The sequence below is a fragment of the Dendrobium catenatum genome, unplaced genomic scaffold (genome assembly GCF_001605985.2).
Source record: "Dendrobium catenatum unplaced genomic scaffold, ASM160598v2 fragScaff_scaffold_1470, whole genome shotgun sequence".
In the NCBI taxonomy this organism is placed as follows: Eukaryota; Viridiplantae; Streptophyta; class Magnoliopsida; order Asparagales; family Orchidaceae; genus Dendrobium; species Dendrobium catenatum.
The window spans coordinates 126869-151344 of record NW_021319932.1 but is presented as its reverse complement, the minus strand read 5'-3'; the positions used below and the strand labels follow the sequence as shown (position 1 = coordinate 151344).

The 24476-nt window shown below is 33.7% G+C and overlaps 1 protein-coding gene across 2 annotated transcripts in view; it reads left to right on the top strand.

Moving 5' to 3' along the window:
- The window catches only part of LOC110110038 (actin-related protein 8), an 82754-nt gene that overhangs the window by 49075 nt on the left and 9203 nt on the right, over positions 1–24476 (top strand). For both annotated transcript variants that reach the window (XM_020841327.2, XM_028700225.1), the window contains 2 exons: positions 12519–12661; positions 12909–13057. In XM_020841327.2, the coding sequence (XP_020696986.1) occupies positions 12519–12661; positions 12909–13057 (292 nt within the window). The remainder of the gene's footprint in view (positions 1–12518; positions 12662–12908; positions 13058–24476) is intronic.

The window sequence follows — 24476 nt, the reverse complement described above, 5'->3', positions numbered from 1 at the left end:
TATGAAGATTGCATGTGTTAATAATTTATTGGGAGTTCAACAGCCTTCTCCTGAGTTCTTTATTTCATTTTCAAATGATTAATGCATTTAATGGTCATGTAGCATGCTGTTAGCTTGTTTTTAATGATGGTTATTGATACATAACAAAAAAGCACATTGATCGGGCATGAATCTTGAGGCATATTTCAATTGAAAACTCTCAGAATTAAATTCAGGAGCATTTGAACTCCAATTTTAACAAACTTATTGTCGAATTGAACGTCTCGACGACATGAACCCAACGTCATCAAAAATGGTCCAATCCGCTCAAATCAAGGGCTTCAAGTGTGATTGGAAGCTCATATCATTAATTGGATGATCAAATTATTTTTAAATATGATATGCTTTATAGTCAAATCGAGTAGCTGAACGAGACGAATTTAACGAGCCTAAGATCGCTTGGTTCCGATATCATTGAGGTACATATATGCTCAAGAAACGATTTATGATCGAGAGAATTAATATAAGACGTCTAGTGGAGTGCACCATATTTTATCTAAGTTTTCTCCATATTTACGTGGCATGCTCCTCTAAAAAATTTATTATAGGTCCACTCTCTACATGAGGGGGGCCTTAAGGCCATTGAGTTAGACTGGAGATTTAAGAGAGGTTTGAGGCTCTAAGAATACCACCTGAGCACCACCGCTAGCACCCTTGCTGCCCAATTGTCACCGTTGGACCTTTGCTCAGTTGCTGTCGAACCTCTGTTCGGTTGCCATCGAACCCCCTCATGGACGATATTGCTAGACCTCGGTTTGATTGCCACCGTCAGAACTTTCATTGGCTGCTGCTGTCGGGCATCTTTTACCCGGTTATCACCGTCGAACCTCTGCCTGACTGCCACTGCTAGACTTTTGCCTATCGATAGCTCCCTTCAAACTTTCAATGGCTAACAACTGCTTAACCGCCATTATTGGACCTTTCGTCGGCCAACCGCTTCCCTCATGCCATTTTCTCCCGCAAACTACTGTCCTCAGACCTTCATTGTTCAACTACGGTCCTTTCGACATTCGTTTCCCATTGATTACTGTTCTAAGAACACTGTCACTTGACTACTTTTCTTCGGCCTCAATTGCTCGACTATTGTCATTTTAACCTCTGTTGCTCATCGACAATAGTACTTCTGATCTTGTTGCCAAGTGACTATAATTATTAGATCACCATTATCCGACTACCGTCCGCAAACCACCATCACCTGACTATGGTCCTTCAATCTCAGTTACCCGACTATGATCCTTCTGACCTCCGTCGTCCGTCAATTGTGATCTTTTGAGTACAATTGCTCAATTACATTCCTTTCGTTCTCCTCATCCGTCGAGTAGAATCCTTGGACCATCGCCCGCTACAGTCCTTGAACCATTGTCACATGACTCTGATCATCCGACCATTATTGTCCGACTATGATTTTTCTAACCTGTCACCCCTAGAATCAAATTCAAAAGAATTATCTATTTATCTTTTTAATCATTTACCAGAGATTCTATAAATCATTAATATAAATCTCTATATCTAGTGGAAGCAACTAATAATAATGTACATCAAAATATTTCATTATATTCATTCTTTCAAAATTAATATACGATAGCCAGGAGATCAGTACAATCAATACTTTATCATAAACTCTTGACTAAAAAAAAAACAAAATCAAAAGAAACTTGTAGATCTCTAGAAATTTCACTCCATCTGGTCCTAAACTTTTTCTTGACCTGAAATAAATAAAATTCATACAATGTGCTAAAAAATCCAACAATAACTCAAATTCACTAAAGCTTTCAACACAAGGTTTCGAAGAATCAATATGCATGCTCAATTAAATCAATCTAATCAATGACATTCCATCCCCTCAATGATTTAGTTATCAGTTAAAAGACTCCAGATGATCAATAAAATAAGAAATCATTATAATGAATTTAAGAATCAATAATAGGCATGAGAATCAATAATAGGCATGCAAATCAATAAATTAGTAAAGTAGTGGTGCAAAAATCAGCCATAAATTAGTAAAGAAATCATGAGAGACAAGTGTCAATATTATTAGTTGTATCTATCTTATCTATTTATATTCATCATCTATTCATATATTATCTATGTGTCCAACACTATCAATGCTATCAATTTATTTGTCAATACTGTCACTTTATGCATGCATCAATATATGATTTAGTAAGACAAGACATCTAGCTTTAATGTGTTATTTTTATACTTTCATCTATTCATTCTTATCATCATCATTATCGTTATCATTTTCATTATAGTGGCTTTCAATAATCATTAAGTGTTAACACTCTCTGCCTGTCAGCGTAATCGATCATCAATTATAGGCTACAACTGGGAAAATATTACAAACCATCTTTAAAAGAAAGCTTGTCTACTCACTCTCATGCGTAGGGTATTATCGTTTTAAGAGCCAACCCATATTAATTATAGTATTGATAGCCAACCTTTCTTGCTTAAATGCAAATACCACATTCATTTATATAAAATCTAAAATGCAATATCTATAAAAATGCAGTAAAAGTCCATAACTTCAGAGAATCATAACTCTTAATTTAGCCGGTGAAATTCAGTAATATTAACGTCAAAATGTCCGTACAAATTGTATCTATAATATGTGAAATGTTACACGGTGAAATTCCAATAAATCAGGAGAAAATACATTTTTATCAATTCAGGAGAGAAAAACTTTGTCAAACTTAAAATTTTAAAATGAGATTTGAGTTACTTACAATGATTACAATAAATCTATGAATAAAATTGCAGGCTGAAAATGCCCCAAACAATTTTCTCTCTCCTCTCTCTCTCCGTTTCTTTCCCTCTCCTTTTCTTCCTTGCATGACAAACTCCGATTGAATGTGGGATGGTTGGGGTAATGGCTTAGGATTTATGATTTTAATATATATAAAAATGTTGTTAGTAGCTTAGCGCCGCAGCGTTCAGACCCTGTGCTGCATGTCGAATTCATAATTACTATAAAACAAAGATGCAAACGCTGCATTAGCGATTTTTGGTGCCATTGTTCTCTCAAACTTAGTGCTGTAGCACTCCGGAGCATAACGCCACTGCCCTCCTATTCAAGCATAAATTTTGATTTTTTTTTACACATCTTGTATTTTCAGGTTATTACATAACCTCCATGGCCCTCGCTCACCGACAACGATCCTCAGATTATCATTGCCAGACTATGGTCCTTGAACCACTGATGCTTGATTCCAGACCTCCAACTATCATCGCATAACTATGGTCCTCGAACCACCTTTGCCTGCCTCAGTCACCCGACTATGGTCCTTTCAACCTCCATTATCTACAGGCCACTATCCTTTTGACCTTTGTTGCTCGTAACTACAGTCCTCATACCATTATCATTCAAGTACAGTCCGTCAGCCTTCGGTGGCAGACTACGGTCTTTCCGAACTCTGTTGCCTGCCGACTATGGTCTTCCGACCACTATCGCCCAATTATGTTTCTCTTGACCTCCTTCATTGGCATAACCAAGCCCGGATACTTGAACAAACGTGGCAAGAATTGATAGTTAGACGGTTAATACAATTACTATAATTACATTTAATAGTAATTTTTAACAATCCACAAACATTGAAGAGCTACTAATATTTTTTTTTTTCATTAAACTACTAATAAAATCTTCCACATACTTAAAATTTACTTAAACAATGGATTACCCGCTTGCATTTGTGCGCCATCTTCTGTTGACGTATTCCTCTTCTCTTTTATCTATTTTAATTTGCCAGGAGACTTACTTGAAAGTTTAGTTTAATAGGTTGAGTTTACATGATAAACTCAGTGGGTAATCATGCTTATAGTATAGAAATTTTACATACATAAAATTAACATATTCATTTGGCTTTCTTTTTCTTTTTCATTTACATGTATATATGTGTGTGTGTGTGTGTATATATATATATATATATATATATCTTCTACATAATTTACTTCTCAATATATTTCATTTGTCCATTTTCATTACATATTTATTTTATTTTCATTTTCATTAGTATAGGAGCACTGTATAAATGTACCTAAAAAGGTAAAACCATTTTCATTTTTTTTCCATTTCCATTTTAACGTGCACAAGTACATTGCTTTCCTAGCCAGCATCATATGGGGATGAACTCCTATAATTTATATGCATATACTTTTTCCATCTTTTAATGCTTCCATATCAGTTAAATTATAATTAAATATTTCATTTCTATTACATTTATTAGTAATGTATTTAAAGTACATTTCTATTACATCATAAATTTTAATAATTCAGTCAATCTCAAGTTGATTATACATTGAACATTTAAATATTTTATTCATTTAACAATAATTCCATAAAATGATAATTCTCAATTCCAATTTTTTTAATTCTCTCCATTAATCTAATTCATGTAAGACATAATGATTGCAATATTTAAAAGAAATTATAACATGAAAGAAATTTAATGGAATAAAACACTTAATTTATAACTGCCCACTTTGTTTTTTTCAAATTCTAGATCCGTGGAAATAACCTTATGCAATGCAATTTAAAGACAAACACAATCACATAAATTATTATGATCTATAACTTTTATTAATGTTACATACATATTTTCTTAATGAAGTCTTTCCTCAAAATCTCTTTTTGAAGATCCTTTATTGACTTCAACAGTTCGACTTAATACCTTAGATTAATCAAATCCTCTACTGTTCCAATTATATTAATTCCCTTTAAGTATCATTAATTAACTTTGATGGAATTCTCAAAGCTCAAAGTAATAGTAATAATTGTCAAATTCAAACTTGTATCTTTTACCTCAATTATTCAAATCTTTTCTATCTTCTCTTTGAAATGAAGATTTCATCCACTAGATTTCTTCACACATGAACATTCTTTGAACTAAAATTAGATACTATTATTTCTACATCAAAATAATTTTTATGTAATTATTTTCCTAAATTTGAAAAATAAAAAGAATAAGATATTTGAAATCACTTACAAAAGAAATCTTCCCAACATCATTTCTTCCTTTCTTCATCAAAAATTTCTTCCTTTGCCTTTAGACTAAATATAAACTTACCTTTAGGTTTCATTCATACAGGAGATTTCCAAATAATATAATTAAAATACATAAACTTACCTTCTTTTTCCACATTCTTCTTCCTCTCTGTTGTTTCCTCTTGATTGAAATTTTCTCTTACATTTTCTTTCACAGGAACGATATATATATAGATATTACTCACGAGGAGTCATTAGTTTTCTTCCATGTGCACAATCCTTCACTAAGAATCGCAAACCGACTCATCTGGATCGCACATGCGTACGGGTCTGGGTTTCGTCTATGTTCGGTTCAGCTGAACGGGCTGAATCGGTCATTTCAATTTTCCATTCTTATAAAAATTGTCTTCAAAATTTAAAATCAAGAATAAATAAACATATCTTAATTGAATAGATGAGGATATTATGCTTTCATATATGATTTTTTCTTCTAGGTGGCATCTCTTTCTGTTTCGTGCTTCCATAAAATCTTTACAACAGGTATCTCCCGATTTCTTAGTTGTTTTACATCATATTCTAATATCGTTTCATGTTCCTAAATGTACTTCAAATTAAGTTGCAATCAAGGTTTAAAATTGCATAATCAAGCCTCGAGGCAGTTTTCGTCCATGAGGCGAGGCGTAAGCCTCGAGGCGGTGTGAGGTGTAAGCCTCACGGACGCAGAATTGCGTAAATAAGAATTTAAGGGTTTTAACACGGGTTGTGCATGGTATTATAATTTTTATTTTTTAAAAATAGTGTATAAAAATTCAATAAGTATAATTTTAAAAATAATTTAAAATTAATAAATCATTTAACTACAATTTGTGCTTAAAATGATTAGTATTAGGATGTCGAGAGTCATGCATCGATGCCGTTTATTAGTCACCGAGAGAGGAGATGAAAATACCTTCACTGCCAAAGAAAAATGAAAATAAGAATATTCGATGAATAAGTATTAAGTGTGGACGTTGATTTAGTGTTGTGGATAGAAAATAAGAAATTTAGTTTAAATCGAGCTAAATACAAGAATTTATATTTTTAGAAAATTCATAAAATATTTAAGAGATGCGGGTCTGACACGCGTGTCCAATTTGTATTTAATATTTTTTTAATCGAACACGTTTTCGGCGTGTTCGACACTTGTCGGAGGAGTGTCAGACGAGTGTCGTGTCGGATACGATGTCGGGCACTACACGCCTCTTTGAGGAGAACTGTCGGTGCATCATAGGAGTTTAACCATATAGATGAAGATACTAAGCCGCGGCGAAGTCGCTTGGCTGTCTCGATAGGAATGACAACAATACGAATCCCTTTCACACGTTTGAACAGTGTTCTATCGTCCCCTGGAAATCTGGACAACAGCTTATGATGATTTGGGAAGGAGATAGCAAGCACTTGATAGTGGAAAAATAGAAACAATCATCATTGGATGGCAACCTAAATAAGAGGACAGCAATTAGCAGAAATCTGGACCTAAGATTTATGTCCAAATAATTTGTATAATTCAGTAAGGATCAATGAGGAAAGGGGGGGACGACCTAATTAAATATTGGGGCTGATTTGATGCCTTAATTGGGTTGCCAATTAAAGCATATTGTTAAAGGAAAGAAGAATTATTTCAAATGTTCAATCAATACTCAGATTTGATGATAAGGATATCCTTCCAAACATAGTCCAATACTTAGGAAAGGAATTCAATGCTTTAGGAGAATTCAAATTTGAATTATGATATCAATAAATTAGGCTAGGCTAATTTAGGAAAGAGAATCAATAAGGATTCATCACTTAATTTCAGATTTATTGATGGGGATACCTTTCTAAAATAGTCCAACAATTTAGGAAAGGATTTCAAAGTTTTAGGAGAATTCAAATTTGAATTCAAATTTTCATAAATTAGGCTAGGCTAATTTAGGAAGGAGAATGAATGAGGATTTCTCACTTGAATTTCAAATTTATTGATGGGGATACCTTTCCAAAAATAATCCAACAATTTAGGAAATAATTCAAGGTTTTAGGAGTGCAAATTTGAATTCAAATTTTCATAAATTAGGCTAGGCTAATTTAGGAAGGAGAATCGATGAGGATTTTTCACTTAAATTTCAGATTTATTGATGGGGATGTCTTTCTAAAAATAATCCACCAATTTAGGAAAGGAAAATCAAGGCTTTTAGAGACTTTAAATTTGAATTCAGTTTTCCTAAAATTAGCACTAGATTAATTTAGGAAATGGTGGAGGATCAATTTGGAGAAAGACAAATGGGGATGGCATGAAAGTTTCGTCTGTGTGTGTGTGTGTGTGTGTGGGGGGGGGGGGGGGTGGGGGGGGGGGGGGGGTGGGGGGAGGGGTCGGTTGGAGCTATCGTAGGAGATGGTGGCAGGACAAGCTTGATTTGATTATGGATGGAGGCGGAGATAAACTGTGAGTCCGGATGCTTCCTGCGACTGAAGGTTCTTGCGTTGCCCTCACCTAGAGACTTCACATAAACTCTCATAAGAACTTTGAAAGCGGCGGAGTTGAGGCCTATAAATAGACAAAATACAATAAAACATCAAATGAAAAATATGCCCCCTGGGTCACATAAACCTACTCTCTCAAGTGAGGGTAAAAACGAAAAATTACACATACTAAATCTAATACAAATAAATGCTCAGTAATAAAGTAATCCGATTGTAGCCGTAGATCTGCAACCCTTCCTCTGATAAACTTTCCACGGCCAGATGTCCTCATCAACTTGTTTATTCATATTATTTGATTAATCATGCAATTGACAAAATTCTCATGAATTAAATAAAAAAATACCTGTAATTACTTCAGGTGAGTCCTTGGCATCCTGGTGAGACAAGCATATACTCTAGGCTGAGTATTCTATCGACCTTGACTTGGTCCTGGAGTAGAAGCAACTGATTCTATAATTTTTTGTCTTCCTACATTTCTCAGAGTTCCACTATTCATCCTTGATTCTCCTGTTGGTCTTTACTCCAAAGTAGGGCAGTTCTTAGCTATATGACTTGGTTGATGACACTAGAAATAAGTATTTGTATCATATAGACATTCTCCCATGCATTGCCTTCCACACTTGCTGCAATTGTTTTTGCTCATATGGTTGTCATTTCTACTAAGCTTTGCCTTCTTCCAATTAAACTTCTTAGATTATAAAATGGATTTGCTGTGTGAATCCTGAGAAGCTCTCATAACATCAACACTCTCCCTCTTCTGAAACTTACATCTTTTTTGGGTATTTTGCATGTCTATTTCTACCCTTTTAGCTCTCTCCACTAATACAATATAATCTTAAATTCTCATAGAAACAAGGGGCTACCTGATTGTGTCTTTCAATCCAGATAAGAATTAGTGACATTTTTTCTCTACAGTATGTATTAGTTGAGGAGCATATCTGGATAATGTGGAAAATTCAATCTCATACTACTAATAAAATCTTCCACATACTTAATATTTACATAAACCATAGATTACCTGCTTGCATTTGTAGATGTATTCCTCTACTCTTTTAATCATTTCTATTTGTTAGGAGACTTACCTGAAAGTTTAGTTTAATATGTTGAGTTTACATGATAAACTCAGTGAGTAATTATTCTTGTAACATAGAAATTTTAGATACATTAAATGAACATATTCATTTGGCTTTTTTTATTTTCATTTACTAAATTCAGCAATGTTTGTATCAAGAAAAATACAGATTTTAGTAAATCATACAACCTTTAATTGAATTTTTGTACCCGCCCCTTAAAATTTCACTTTACTGCCTTCTTCCCAATAGTAAAAAGACCTGAATTCAGCAGCAACCTGTAGGGTGTATTAGTTGCAGAAATTCTCCTTATTCTTAGAAATTCTGATTTAAAAATTCCTACAATAGTTTGCATGAATGCTTTTCTGCTTACCTATTTCTACGTTTCCCTCACAGCAGCCACCGAATTCCTTCCCAAATCTAGTAAACAACAGCAGGAACTTCTCCTAGAAGCCGTAACAGCAAGAGTACACAACAATAAAAATAAACCTACAACAGCAGCTCCAGCATCTTTCTCCTCGCCTTTGCTTTCCACAACCTGCTCTCTGTTCGAATGCAGAAGGAACTTGATGGGTGGGAGGAGAAGAAAGAGGGAATGGCTAGTGCTTTACTTCCACTCAATATTTTTTATTTAATTACGATCCCACTAACTTTCCACCACACATTCACATCCAATCTTATCCTTTGGATTCAAATCAACCCTTGCATGTGTATATCAATGGATTTTTTTTTATTAAGAATATAAAAATAAGCTTGTACTTTGTTGCTTAGGGGTAGAATATATAATACAGTATTACAATCCACCCCTCATTGAAATCTCGTCCTTGAAATTCATTATTTTAATGGTCATTAAACAAATGAGGTAATTTCGATCTAATGCCTTCTTCCTTTTCCCAGGTTGCCTCCTTTTCTAGCATGTATTTTCATTTGAACTTAACATAAGGGATCTGACGATTTCAAAGCTGTTTCATATCAAAATCTACTATTTTGTATGGTTCCTCAGTGTAAGTCGGATTCTTCTGTAAATCGATTTCATCATATAAAATTCTCTGATGGACATCTATAATCCATTTTCTCAACAATGATACATGAAAAATATTGTGAATATATGACATGTCAGCTGAAAGAGCAAGTCTATAAGCAATTTTTCTATTACTTTCACTAATTTTAAAAGGTCTTATATACTTAGGACTCAATTTGTCTCCCTGCTCAAATCTGACTGTACTTTCCACGGGCTTAACCTTCAAAAATTCAAAATCCCCAATTTCAAACTCTACTGCTCTGTGTTTGGGGTCATAATACTTTTGCTGGCGATCTTGTATAGTTTTTAATCTATTTCTGATTAATCTAATTTTCTTATTTTTTCCTCAACTATTTCTGGGCCCATTAACTATTTTTCTCCTACCTCAACCCAAGTTAAGGGAGTTCTGCACTTTCTATCATAAAGTGCTTTATATGGTGTGATTTGTATATTGGGTTGGTAGTTATTATTGTAGGCAAATTCTATTAATGGCATGTGATTTTCCCAGCTATCTCTGAAACCCAAAACACATAATTTCAATAAATCTTCAGTACCTGAATGGTTCTTTTGGTTTGACTATCAGTTTGAGGATGAAAAGCTGTATTGAAGTGCAGATTTTTGCCCAAACTTTCATGAATGCTTTTCCATAGTCTAGGTGATTTTGGGTGAATTTTCATGTGGCAGATTACGTGATAAATGTGTTGAAAATTTATGGTTAATTTCCCCACTTGGTGATTGAAGTGAACTTTTGATTAAGGCTAACCATTAGAAGATAAGTGCTTAGCATATAATTGCAAAAAAATTGAATTTATGATTGAAAATTTATCATTGCAAGCTTAAAGCGAATGGTGTGAGAATCACGAAAAACCTAATCAAGATTCTATGGTTTTGTCACCCTGGGTTATCATGGACCTTGGTCTATTAAGTCAGAGTAGGTAACTAACCCAGTTTGATCAAAATAACTTTGTTGGCAGTCATGCGTTGTTCGTTCAAGAAAATCTTATAGATCTTTAATGGATGTTTGTTTAAGCTGATGGATTAAAGTTGACCTTAACTAATTGAGTATTTTGTGGCATATCAAATGAACATTATGATTTATTACTCCAGAGTTTGTTAGCCAATGGGGAACTTGGGAGCTCTAACTGTGATCGTAATTTAATTGTGTCATTTTATAGTAATACTACCGTTTAGAGGGCTCAAATTATAACAATTTATCTGTGGTGCCATTTGGCGGTAAGTCCACTTGTTAGAGAACACGTGTCGCGTTCTTATCGGTGAGAGATTATATAATTAATATGATAATTTTAAATTAGATTTTAACAACAATAATAATAATTTTTAATGCTAATAAAAAAATCCTTATTTTAACTATGTATCGATGCACCTTGTCAAATTTCACTTATCATGCACATATAACTTTGCAAACACTGTCATTGCCAAGTCTCAAGTCTTGGATGAGAAAAGTGGAGGATTGCGTTAGGTAGTCGACAGCCAGCGTAAAACTTGTCGAATAATAATGACATGAATCTTTTAAGAAATTGTGTACCCCGTATAGTGGGATAAATGCTTGATGTTGTTGTTGTTGTCTGCACATATAATTTTGCCCTTGCTTTGGGCATATAGATGAATTTTTTTATCATTTCTCTCATGCTATAATATAAGCAATTTTTGTTATTTCCTAAAAATTTTTACGTTTCAAATGCAATGATGTAGTCTGTTTCGCAAACGAGTCTGTTTCGCAAACGAACTATGTACGAGTAGTTTCGGACAATGCTTGAAATCCATTGTTTTCGATAAAGTTCATACCAATCTAACCACAGGGGGGGTCCATTTTGTGAAGCGTGCAATGTTTGGATGATTTTATGCGGTGGTTCGTTCAACACTCATCACTTTCTTTTGAGTAGTTGCTCGACTTCAAAGTTCATATCATGGTCAACACTCATAGAGTGATAACTTTATTCACTCTATTGACACTGAATAAATGTTTGAAATGCTTTACAAGATGAAAATGCGATCAAGAACTGGATAAAAACTTGTGGACTTCAATCCTATAAGGAAACAACAAAAGTGCAAGATAAGATACTTTGATTAGAGATAACATTTAAGTAATCAAGTCAACCCAAAGGTTTTTGTATCTAGAATTAAATCATACGTCAAGAATTATGTTGAAGATCCACCAAATTTCAGATTTCTCGTATTTCCACATTCTTGAATCTGTTTTCCTGCTTTCCTGTTGATTTTAGCCAAAATTCTGATAACCACACGATGACACCCATCTGCTTTGGTGTTTCCCTTTGCCAATCACTCCCTACTACTATGACTTCATTTGGGATGAATTTCTTATTGCTTCTTAAATCAGGTTTTTAGTAAAAAAATTTAATTTTTTAAAAAAAAAACTTCTTTAATAAACTGTAAGAAAATCGTTCTAAATGAAACCTAAATCTGACTTGTGTTTCCAAGCTTAAACAAGCTGTTGTGAAGTCTACCACCTGAGAAATAAATCAAGAAAGAAACCAATATGTCAAATGTTCTAAAAAAAAAAAAGAAAAAAAAACCGAAAGTAACAGTAAAATAGAGAATCTAGTGTATGGGAAAAAGTAGGAAGCTGATTAGTATTCGTTGGTAAGTTTAAATTATCTTTGTTTTTGTTTTTTGTTTTTTTTTTTAAATGTTTTAAATTTTCAGATAATTAAAATTTATAAATATTTTTGGTATTGGAACTAAATTGCAACTAATACATCTAGAGCTAAACTAGAAATACCACTAAACATATTTTCTAATTTTTTTCAGGAGGCTAAACAGATTTTTAAACATTGTATTTGTCACATGTCTAGCGTTGATAATATTTATTCTGAACGATAATTCCCTTGTTTGGCTTTTTGTACTGACAATGGATTTATCTGAACAGTTCTTCGTGGCAAAGTAATGAGAGAAGTGGGAGTCGAAATTGTGGGACAAGGAGCCCTAAAAGTTACAGGATTTCTCAGAGAGCTAATGCAGCAGAGAGGCATAGCCTTCGAATCTTTATACACCGTTAGAACACTAAAGGAGGTATTTTTCCAATTTTTATATGGGAGTTTTTTCACATGCATGTGATGTTATGTGAAGTGGTGCTGTAATCTAATATATTACGTAAAACTATATTTACTGGTGAAGTGATTGCGTTGTGTCATTTTTCTCTCAATGCTATGGAGTTGAAGGTGTACTGATGGCACCAATACTTGTTTACAATTTCAAGGAGAATATCTTCTAAATTGTTGTACTTATTTCTTGTGAATATTCTTTCATGGATATGCAGAAACTATGCTATGTAGCCGCCGATTATGAGGCAGAGCTACGCAAAGATAATCCAGCATCATTTGAGGTGGCAGGTGAAGGTTGGTTTACTTTATCAAAGGAGCGTTTCCAGGCTGCTGAGATCCTATTCCAGCCGCATATTGGAGGAGTGTAAGATGTTCTTTTCTGAAGCTTATTAAAAGGATTATTTAAACCGAGTGCAACTTCTATATTTCTGGTGAACCATAGCAAGAAGTTTTTTTTTTCTTTCAAAATTTCGTATGGATTTATATTTTAAGAGTGCTGGCCTGGAGCAATGTTTAGGTTGTCTCCATTATAAAATTTCGTATGGATTTAGCAGGGTTGCTGTTCTTGAAGGTATGGGCGGAGGAGAAGGCTGTAGACAAACTAGGGAAAGAATTTTGGGGTGAACAGGGAACAATGGGCTGTTCTTGCTGGTTTGGGGGTCTGTTCTTGCTGGTTTGGGCGGCTATTCTTGTGGCAGAAAATGGCAAGAAGGATGGTTGGCTGAACCTGGCAGCTAGCTGTTGCTGTGTACAACGGCTAGGAAAGGGAGGAGAGAAGATTCCCAAGCAGAACAATGGCTGAATTATGGAGGGAAGAAGAGAGGGTGTAGTTCTTGTATCTCCAAGGCAACACCTAAGAACTGGCGCCAGAATTGGAAGGGAGATGAGGGGCTTGGCTGAGACCTGAAAGAGGAGGAATGGATTATTGGAGACTCCAAGACAGGGACAGGGGTGAGCTACTGTCCGAGTTCATCAAAGAACCAATGTAAGGAAGGAGGGGGTCGTTCGGTTCGGTTCTTGGATACTCCAAGTAGAACCTGCGGCTGGGAGGGATAAATGGAGGAGAAAGGGAAGTTCATGGAGACTCCAAGAGGGGCCCCAAAGGGTAGCCACACTTAAGGAAACATTCACTAATTTGATCCACCAAAACCCCCTTCAATTCTCATTGCTAAGGCCTTTAAATAGGCAAGTTTATTACAGTTTTACATAAAACCTCTTCAACTATTCAAATTCAGAAAAAAGAATACAAAAATTGGCTAAAATAATTTTATAAAGTATTCATTCAATCACTCGGAGGAGATTAACACTTAATAATCCGGCTAGGCTATTATTGAATGGCCCTTTTAGTTTCTCGTGGGCCCAAAATTGGGTTAGCAGCCTGCTAACTTCTTTTCTGTCTTCTTAATTTTGCGCACGTGTAGGCTCTCAATGGTAATTTGAAGGGGACTTTTGTAACCATTAGCTTGATCTGCATCATTAAAATTCAAGGATTTTATTTAACTCCATGATTCCAAGTCTATTCCCCTTTTTAGGAATCTCTCTATAACTTGCCTTTCATGGTGAAGCACAATCCTTAAGAGGATCTCCTTTATAGCTAAGTAGTTAACTTATGTCATTTCATAGGCTATGGATGAACTCGATACCGACCTTTCTTATCCTAAAGAATAAACCCTATGGTCCTTTTCAAGGCTTAGGATGAACCTTACATAATAAATCTGCTAACAAATGGGCAGAGAGCTAGAAGAACCCAACAAAAAATCAAGCTGTTCTAGAAAAGAAAATACAATGAGGACAACTAATTTGGATGAAGTTGCGAAGTTTAAAAACTTTGAAAAAGTTTGAAAAACCTTTTTAGAGGAAAGAAGACATTTGCAATCAGTAAAATTATCTTAGTAGAAGCCTTGGATGAACTTTTGTAAAAAAATCAAACTTTTGGAGAAAAGATAAAACAATGAGGAGAACTAATATGGATCAAGGTGCGAAGTTTAAGAACTTATCAAAATTTTGAAAAACCAGTTGCTTGTTTGATCCCAAAAATTGAGGATAGAGATTAAAGTATCCACCAAAAAAAAAAAAGTAAATAAAATGTTAAAGATTGAGGACTCGAGAATAGTTTCTAAAATCAAAATATCAAAAGCTTAAAACTGTAATTATGAAGGGATATATGGTCAGCTACAAGTGGCATAGCTGTCTCAAGAGTTATTTCTACCTTTTTGTATGGCCCTTGCATGTTTATCCCAAAAAAAAAATTAACGCTTGAGCTAAAATATAGAATATTAAACTTGAAGCTAGTATTCCTTAATTAATCTTTATGAACATTTTCTCTTTACAATTTGAGTGTCACAATCCGGCCTGGAGACTTGAACTAACGAGACGGGGACTAACAATCGGACGGTTGTAACATTTCATTAAATTATATAAGCAAATTAACATACTTCTCAAAAATTCTAAAGAGGCACTATTATAAAATTTCCATAACTATTGATACCTTCAAACTAAAATAATTACATCAATCATATTTTACCTGTTTGCATTTGTGCGCTGTCTTCTGTAGATGTATTCCTCTTCTCTTTAAGCCATTTCTATTTTTTTAGAGACTTACCTGAAAATATTAGTTTAATAGTTGAGTTTACCATGTAAATTCAGTGGGTAACCTTCCTATATGTAACAATTAAACTTGGACAAACTAAAATGCATATTATTTTTCTCATTTCCTATACAATATTAAAACTTATATAAACAGTCATATAACATTTAGTATATGCATTTCATTTTTCATTTCATTCATTCCTTTATACATTTCATATACAATGCATTTCATAAAATTTAGCATTTATTCATTTTCCAATTCAATTTGTACAGGAGCACCATCTAAATGTATAAATAAATGTACAATAATTTTCATTTCCTTTTTCATTTCCATTTAATGTGCACGGGTACATTGCTTATCCAGACAGTTGCATACGGGAGCGACTCCTGTAATTTGCAGACATATCCTTTTCTCCTTTTTCATTTATTCTCATTCATTCATTTATGCTTCTTATATATATAAGTACCATATATCATTATTTTCATATACCTTCTATATCATCAATTATATATACCTTCATATTCTTTCATATTCTTAAGATAGTCTATACATATATATATTCAATCATAATAATCTATATTTATCAAATTTACCATCATGTATGATATTGAATTTACATTACCTTACTTAATAGTTTCCAAAAATAAGTTAAAACAATTATATAAAATACTACCTTAAAAATTGAAATGGAAATACAATAAGAAAATTTTAAACAACTATAATTATCCACTTTGATTCTTTCAAATCATCGATCAGTGAAAATAATTTTCTGGAATAAAATCTAAAACATACACAAACATAAAACTATTATCATCTTTTAAATTTTCACTCATATAAATATTGCTTTAATAAATTCTTGCCTTTGATCTCTTTTTTTTTTAATGGCTTTAGTTGTCATCTAAGTATATTTGGTTAACCAATTCTCTACTGCCAAAGTGCTTTTAATTTGTCTTAACCAATGCTAATGATAACATTAAATTATTTACTAATGTGCTTACAACATCTACTGAAATTCTCATACAATTCTAATTACCTCGATAAGTCTTCTTCTCTTTCTCTTTGAATCAAGAAACTACCAACTAGATTTCTCCTTTCTATTTATTAATCACTTATTATGTCACTAATTAGAGAAATAAAATATTAACAATTGTATGCATAAGAACAATTAAATTCACTTACTCTTTCTCGTCGATAGAAATGAAAAAATCTACTGAGTTGATTTCAAAATTTCCTTCACTTCCCGTTTTCAATTCCTTCTTCTATCTCCCTCTAATATAACATAATATTCCTAGGATTAATCACAGAAGAAGATAATTGTCAAAAGAGATAAATTGAAAAACTTACTTCCTTCTTTTTCCCCTTAGTTGCCTCTCACGACAATACACAACTCCCTTGTATTTTCTTTTTCAAGGACGAATGGAATGGACTTTCTCTCACAAGGAGTAGTTAATTTACTCCCACGTATGCGACCCTTCGTTCAGAATCGCAAACCGACTTGTCTGGATCGCACGTGGGCTTCTTTGTCTGGGTTGTGGTTCCATCCGCCTTTGTTTCATCCCTGTCACGCTTTTAATTAAAAGCTGTCCGGTTCAATTAAACTGGCCAGTCTATACCGGTTCATTACAATCTCCCATTCTTATAAAATTTAGTCATTGAAATTAAAATCAAGTATAGGTAAATATACCTTAATTGAATAGATGGGGATATTGTGCTTTCATGTCTGATTCTTTTGCCCAAGTGGCATCTCTTTATGTTGCATGCTTGCATAAAATCTTTACAAAAGGCATCTCCCGATTTCTGAGTTATTTTATATCAAATTCTAATATCCTTTTAGGTTCCTCAATTTATTTCAAATATGGCAGCATGTCAATTGATTTTGATTGGATTTTCTTTAACTCATCTGATACAAACTTACGAAGCACTGATATGTAAAACACATTGTGTATCCCTTGCATATGTACTAACAAGTCCAATCTGTAGGTCTATGTTTCACCGATACACCTATTTATGAAGGTGTGTTGTATCTGATACACCGATACACGGATACGCCTCCAATACGACACCGATATTTGTCGGATTTGCTATATCCAATTAAAATACTATTTAATTTCAAAAAGACACGTGTATCTAATACGCGTGTCCATTGAAAAATAAAAAAAATGAAAAAAGATGCATCGTATTTACTTTCCGAGCTACGAGCGAGGTTCTTTCATTTTTGAGACGGATTTGAGTCTCTTGATGATATTAGAATATTAGAAATTGCTAATTTTTCACTTTATGAATCTGAATTAGAAGTTATGATATTTATTGAAGATGATATAAAAATTCAAAGACAAACCATTGAAAAAGATAATCATATCAATTCTTCCATTGAATAGTTGGAATTTCATGTGCTAAACAATTTATATTTATGTTTTTGTTGTTGTACTAGACATTTAATACTTACTTTTATTTTAATATTATAACCTACAAGGCTACAAATGATGTTGCTTTCATTTTTTTTTGTAATTTCAAATATTATGCTTTGATTGCTTTCTTAACTTTTATGTATGATTTATAAATTATAATGTCATGTTAGCGTCGTACCCGTATCCTGTATTTTTAAGAATTTATGTGTCCTGTATCCATATTGTATCGTATCTGGTCGCCGTATCTGTATCGGTGCAACATAGCTATAGGACATATTTCTAATCCTCTCAATGATTTAAAGCAGACCTATGAATATTGGGCTCAATTTTTCTATCTTCCCAAATCATTGTACACCCTTCATTGTACTAACTTTAAGGAAAATAAATTCCCCTACTTCAAACTCAACTGGCCTGTGCTTTGCATCATATTATTTCCTCTGCCTATCTTGCACTGCTTTTAATCTATCCCTTATCAATCTGATTTTGATAGTATCATCATCTACCAGTTCAGCTCCTATTATTTTTCTTTCACCTTTTTCTGCCAAACACAAGGCTGTTCTGCACTTTCTTCCATAAAGAGCTTCGTGAGGTGCTATTCTAATGCTATATTGAAAACATGGTTTAAGATTGCGCAATAAGAGGAGCGCCTCAGCACAATTTTATACTTTTAAGCCTTAAAGCCTATACAATGAGAGCTGCATTGAGGCGTATGCCTCAAGTTCATTGAGGCGCGCCTCGCCTCATGTTTTAGAGGCATCTGCCTCTTAAAATAAAAAAAAAAACACTCGGTACCACTCGGTATAACAATGCTTTGTACCACTATGTACATGCTCGGTATCACTAGGTACATGCTCGATACCACTCGGTACATGCTCGGTACCGCTAGGTATATGCTCGTTACTGCTTAATATCTTTCCATACAAATAACTTACGAACTTTTAAAATAATTTGTTTCGGGGGTGTTGCCCCTTGACCCCGCAACCTGATCGGGCAGGTCTAATTCCACCAGGGGGCATCGCCCTCTTAGATCCCCAGCTGCCCGACATATTGTTGTATTCATCATCTTTAATAATAGTTGTTAGTGTTAGTCTGCTTCTTCATGAGTGCATGCTGTGTATAAAGTTTCCTCATGAGTGCATGCTTTGATTGGGAGACATTGCACTCTATAGGAGAGGAGGAAGGGGAGAGAGCAATTCATCATAATGATGATTTAAATGAAGAATTTTATATTGTCTTATTATCAGGTTATTTTGATTTCACTCCATATATTGTGTTTTTTATGTTTTATATTTTTTACTCATTAGTATATAAAAAATTTATCATTATGTGTTTACGCCTCAAAACGCCTTGAGGCTTACGCCTCGCCTCACGAACAAAAAACGCCTCAATACCCAATTACGCAATTTTAACCTTGATTGAAAATTGTTATTATATGCAAATTCAATCAATGGTATATTAGGTCTCCTAATTTTCACTAAAATCCAAAATGCGCAACCGCAGTAAGTCTTTTAAAGTTTGAATTGTTCTGTTTGAGGATGAAATGTTGTACTGAAAGCCAATTTGGTACCTATAGCTTCCTGAATTTTTTTCCCTCAATCTAGAAGTGAGTCAGACATATCTATAAGAAATTATTGATTTTGGAATTCCATGCAATCTTACGATTTCATCAACATATATCTTTGCCAATTTATCCACTGAATATGTCTGTTTGATTGGTAAGAAATGCTTGATTAGTCTATCTATAACAACCCATATATCATCTCTACTCTGTCTTGACTTGGGTGGTCCAATTATAAAATCCATTGCAATTTCTTCCCATTTCCACTCAAGTATCGGTAATGGTTGCAGTTGACCACCTGGCTTTTGAGTTCAGCTTTAATCATTTGACAGGGAATATATTTTGACACAATTTCTGCAACAGTCCTTTAATCATGGTCACCAAAATAACCCTCTCAGTTTTTGATACATTTTTGTACTACCAGGATGAATTTCATAGTTAGAGAGGTGAGCTTTTTGCAATATCTCTTTTTAAAAACTTTCAACATCTGGAACACAGATCATGCCTTTTGTATTTGAACAATTTTTCATTCTCCCATACAAAATCTTTCAATTGTCTTGCCTGTACTTGCTTTAAGATTTCATGGAACTTCACTTCTTAAGGTAATGAACTACATATTCTATCATTTAAAGTGGATTGAATCACCAGCTAATTTAATATCTTATTTTTAGTGTCTTTTTGATTGACCACTGATATCTCTAGTATTTCCATGTTTCTGATTATCTGCTCTTGTTGGATAATCAGCCAATTTGCACATCCAAGTGTTTTTCTGCTAAGTGCATCTGCAATTATATTTATCTTTTCAAGATGGTACTGTATATCCAAGTCATAATCTTTGATAAGCTCTAATCATTTTATGTTTTACATTAACCTATTTTTTTATTAAAAATATATTTTAGGCTTTTATGTTTTCTAAACAATTCACATCTGACTCAATATAGATAATATCTCCATATTTTGAGTGCAAAAATCACAACTGCCAATTTTAAATCATGGGTGGGATAGTTTTTTTCATCATCTTTCATTTGCCTTGAAGCATATGTCACAACTCTACCATGTTACATTAATACACATCCGAGTCCCCTTAATGAAGCATCACAGAAAATTTGGAGTCCTTTTGAATATGATGAAATTGTTAATATTGGGGCTGTCATTAAACAATTCTTCAGCTTCTAAAAATCTACTTCACACTGATTACTTCATTTAAATTTTATTGTTTTTTAAGTTAGTCTGGATGACGTTATTGCAATATGAGAGAATCCTTATACAAATCTCATGTAATAACCATCAAGACCCAGAAAAATCCTCACTTCTGAAATTGTTGTTGGCCTTGTCCACTCAGCAATGGCTTGGATTTCATCCCGATCAACTAAAATGCCTTCACCTCTAATTACATGCCCAAAGAAGTTTATACTGCTCAACCAAAAATTCACATTTTGACAACTTGGCATATAGTTTATTCTCTCAATCTGAGAGAATCCTTATACAAATCTCTTGTAATAACCATCAAGACCCAGAAAAATCCTCACTTCTGAAATTGTTGTTGGCCTTGTCCACTCAGCAATGGCTTGGATTTTATCCCGATCGACTAAAATGCCTTCACCTCTAATTACATGCCCAAAGAAGTTTACACTGCTCAATCAAAAATTCACATTTTGACAACTTGGTATATAGTTTATTCTCTTTAAGTACTTGCAACACTGCATGCAGATGATTAGAATGACTCTCTTTATCTCTTGAATAAATGAAGATATCATCTATAAACACAGTTAAAAATTGTCCATAATTATTTTGAAAATTCTATTCATCAAGTCCATAAATAGAGCTAAAGCATTCGTTACTCCAAATGACATTATTACAAACTCATAGTGACCATATCTGATTCTGAAAGCAATTTTAGCTATATTCTCCTCCTTAATGTGTATCTGATGATACCTACAATGTAAACCAACCTTAGAGAAAATAGTAGCTCGCTCTAGTTGATCAAATAGATCATCAATTCTGGGTAAATGATATTTATTTTTAACTATAAGCTTATTCAATTCCCTATAATCTATGCACATTTTGAATCTTCCATCTTTCTTTTTTACAAATGATACTGGAGCTCCCCATGGCGAGAAACTTGGCTTGATAAATCCTTTATCTAACAATTCTTGTAGTTGGCTTTTTAACTCCTGTAATTCTTTAACTGTCATTCTATAGGGTGCCCTTGCCACTGGTGCTGACACTGGTAACAAATTAATAGTAAAATCTATCTCTCTTTCTGATGGTAATCCTAGCAAATCATTCAGAAGCACCTATGAATATTCTTTGACTATTATTATATTTTTCAATTATTTAACTTTCTTATTTGTATATTTTACTTGAGCAAGAAAACACTGACACCGTTTGGATATAAATTTGCATGCTTTCATATAAGTGATTATTATTGAAGAAATTTATCTATCTTCATAAATTTACACTATCTTTTTTTAGGAAAATTAAATTTAACAATTTTTCTATTGCAGTCTATAATCACAAAAGTATTGATAACAAATCCATTCTCAATATTACATCAGACTCTTTCAATGGTAAGACATGCAAGATTGCTTTAAACTCTCTTTCATTTATTTTGAAATTCACTTGACATATACCATTAACTTTCATTATAGATCCATTTGGCATCAAAACTTCTAAAGTTGTGTCTGTTTCATAAGCATTCAACCCAACAAATTTAACAAATTCCTCTGAAATGGAGTGTGATGCTCGTGTATCAAAAATAATTTGTACAACCTTTTCTTGAATCGTTATTATACCTATAAAATTTTATAGGAATTAACATAAACATATAACATTCCTTAAACAATTTTCATATTAATTGCTTATTCATATTACTTGATTATTCATGCATGAAACTAACAAAATTCTCATAAATTAAATAAAAATATGCATGTAATCACTTCAGGTTAGTCCTTGGCATCCTGCTGAGTTAGTGCATATACTCTAGGCTGAGTATTTTATTGACCTTGACTTGGTCCTTGAGTAGACGTAGCTGATTCTATCATTCTTGGTTTTCCAACATTCCCCTGAGGTCCAATTTTCATCCTTGATTCTCCTACTAGTCTTTGCCCCAAAGTAGGACAGTTCTTCGCTATATGACATGATTGATGATACCAAAAGCAAATATTTGTACCAGATAGACATTCTCCTTTGTGTTATCTTCCAAACTTGCTACAATTGTTTATGTATGCTCATCTGACTGCCACTGCTACTAGGCTTTGCCTTTATCCAATTAAACTTACTAGCTTGTGGAATGGATTTGTTGTGAAAATCCTTAGAAATTCACATAACATCACCACTTTTCTCTTATGAAATTCATGTCTTCTTTGAATATTTTTCATGTCCATTTCTATCCTTCTAACTCTCTCCACCAACACTAAATAGTCTTCAATCCCCAAAAGTATAAGAGGCTGCCGGATTGCATCCTTCAATCCAGATAAGAATTGGTTACACTTTTCCTCTGCAGTATGTATTAACTGATGAGCATATCTGGACAATGTGGTAAATTTAGCTTCATACTACATAACTGATCTATTTCCTTGCACAAATCTAAAAAAATTATCCTACATCTTCCTCCTCGTAGCAATGTTTAAAATTGTGTAATCAGGTATTGAGGCGTTTTTCATTTATGAGGCAAGGCATAAGCCTCAAAATTAAAAAATTGCGTAAACATAAAATGATAAATTTAGTATATACTGAGTAAATAATATATAAAACATAAAAATGCACAAGATAAATAGCAATGACATTAACATATCACATAAGAACTCACTAGTCATCAGCATTGTCATCACTCATCAGTCATCACTAAGGGGGTCTTCATTTGAATCATCATTATGATGAGCTGCTCTCTCCTCTACCTCATCTCTTATAGAGTCCAATGTCTCCCAATCAGCTCCTTCCTCATTATCAATTATCTTCCTCTTCCCTAAATATTTTTGAATAATATCATAATGAATAATAGTGTAATACATGAACAAAAGCCTAAGAAAAGAAAACTATATTATTTATATACCTTTTTTTATTTGTTCTTGAGTTTTGGTGGATGTGGATGCTTTAAGATCATCAAAGATATCAATATTTAAATTTTCATCTTGTAATTCAGACGGCATCACTTCAATGTCATCATCTACAAACCATTCATTATCGCAAAGCAAAGGATCTTCATCATCCATTAATTATTTTTTATTCAAATTTCTATCTTTGAGTCTCCTATTGTACACCAGTGAGTTCATCCTCAATGTCGACAAGCGATTTCTCCTCTTTGTATGTACTTGGTTATAGGTACTCCAATTTTTTTCACAGCCAGATGAAGAGCATGTCAAGCCCAAAACTTTCACAGTAAAACGCTGCAATTCTGGAGTCCCATCACCAAATTGAATCCACCACTCAACTGGAGATCGTTTGGCTATTGTATCTTTTGTTTGTTGTAATCCAAAAAAGCCTTCTTTGTTTCTAAAAGGTACCAATTGCATGTCAGCATTTGATCTTTCAGTTGTATCACTTATTAGACGATCCATGCAATGATATAATCCCAACTTTATTTCAGGGTTTGTAGACTTGTTCTCTGCATATTGATACTAAGGGTTTAGATAGTAGCCAGCTGCATGCAAGTATTGGTGGAGGTGTAGCTCCCACCTATCATCAATAATATTCCAAATTTCCCTAAAGCTTCCCTCATTGCCTTCTAAGTTGGAGGCAATCATCTCTTTGGCTTCATTCATGACATTGTAGATAAAACCCATTGCAGGCTTCTTCTTAGCATCCACCATCCTTAAAACATGAACTAAAGGTCTAGTGGTTGTAATGGCATATAAGGCACTTTGCCAAAATATGTCATTTAAAACAATCTTTCTAATCTCTTTTCTCTCAGCCTTCTTCGCCCAAGCATAACTCAACTACTGTGTAGATGTGAATATAGCCTCTAAAGGTTGTCTAGCATTCAGCATGCTCTCTAAGGTCAAGATAGCGGTGGCAAATCTTGTTGCTGTTGGCCTTAGAATTTCTTTCTTCGAAAATTTTCTCATAAGAGCTAAAACCCAAGAATGGTTGTAAATAAACTTGGTTATTTTTTTGGCTTTAGTAAGTGCATTTTTATGTTGAGGTAGCTCCCCAAGCTTCTCAAGAATCAGATCTATGCAATGTGCACCACATGGAGTCCAATATAGATGTTTCCTCTTCTCCATAA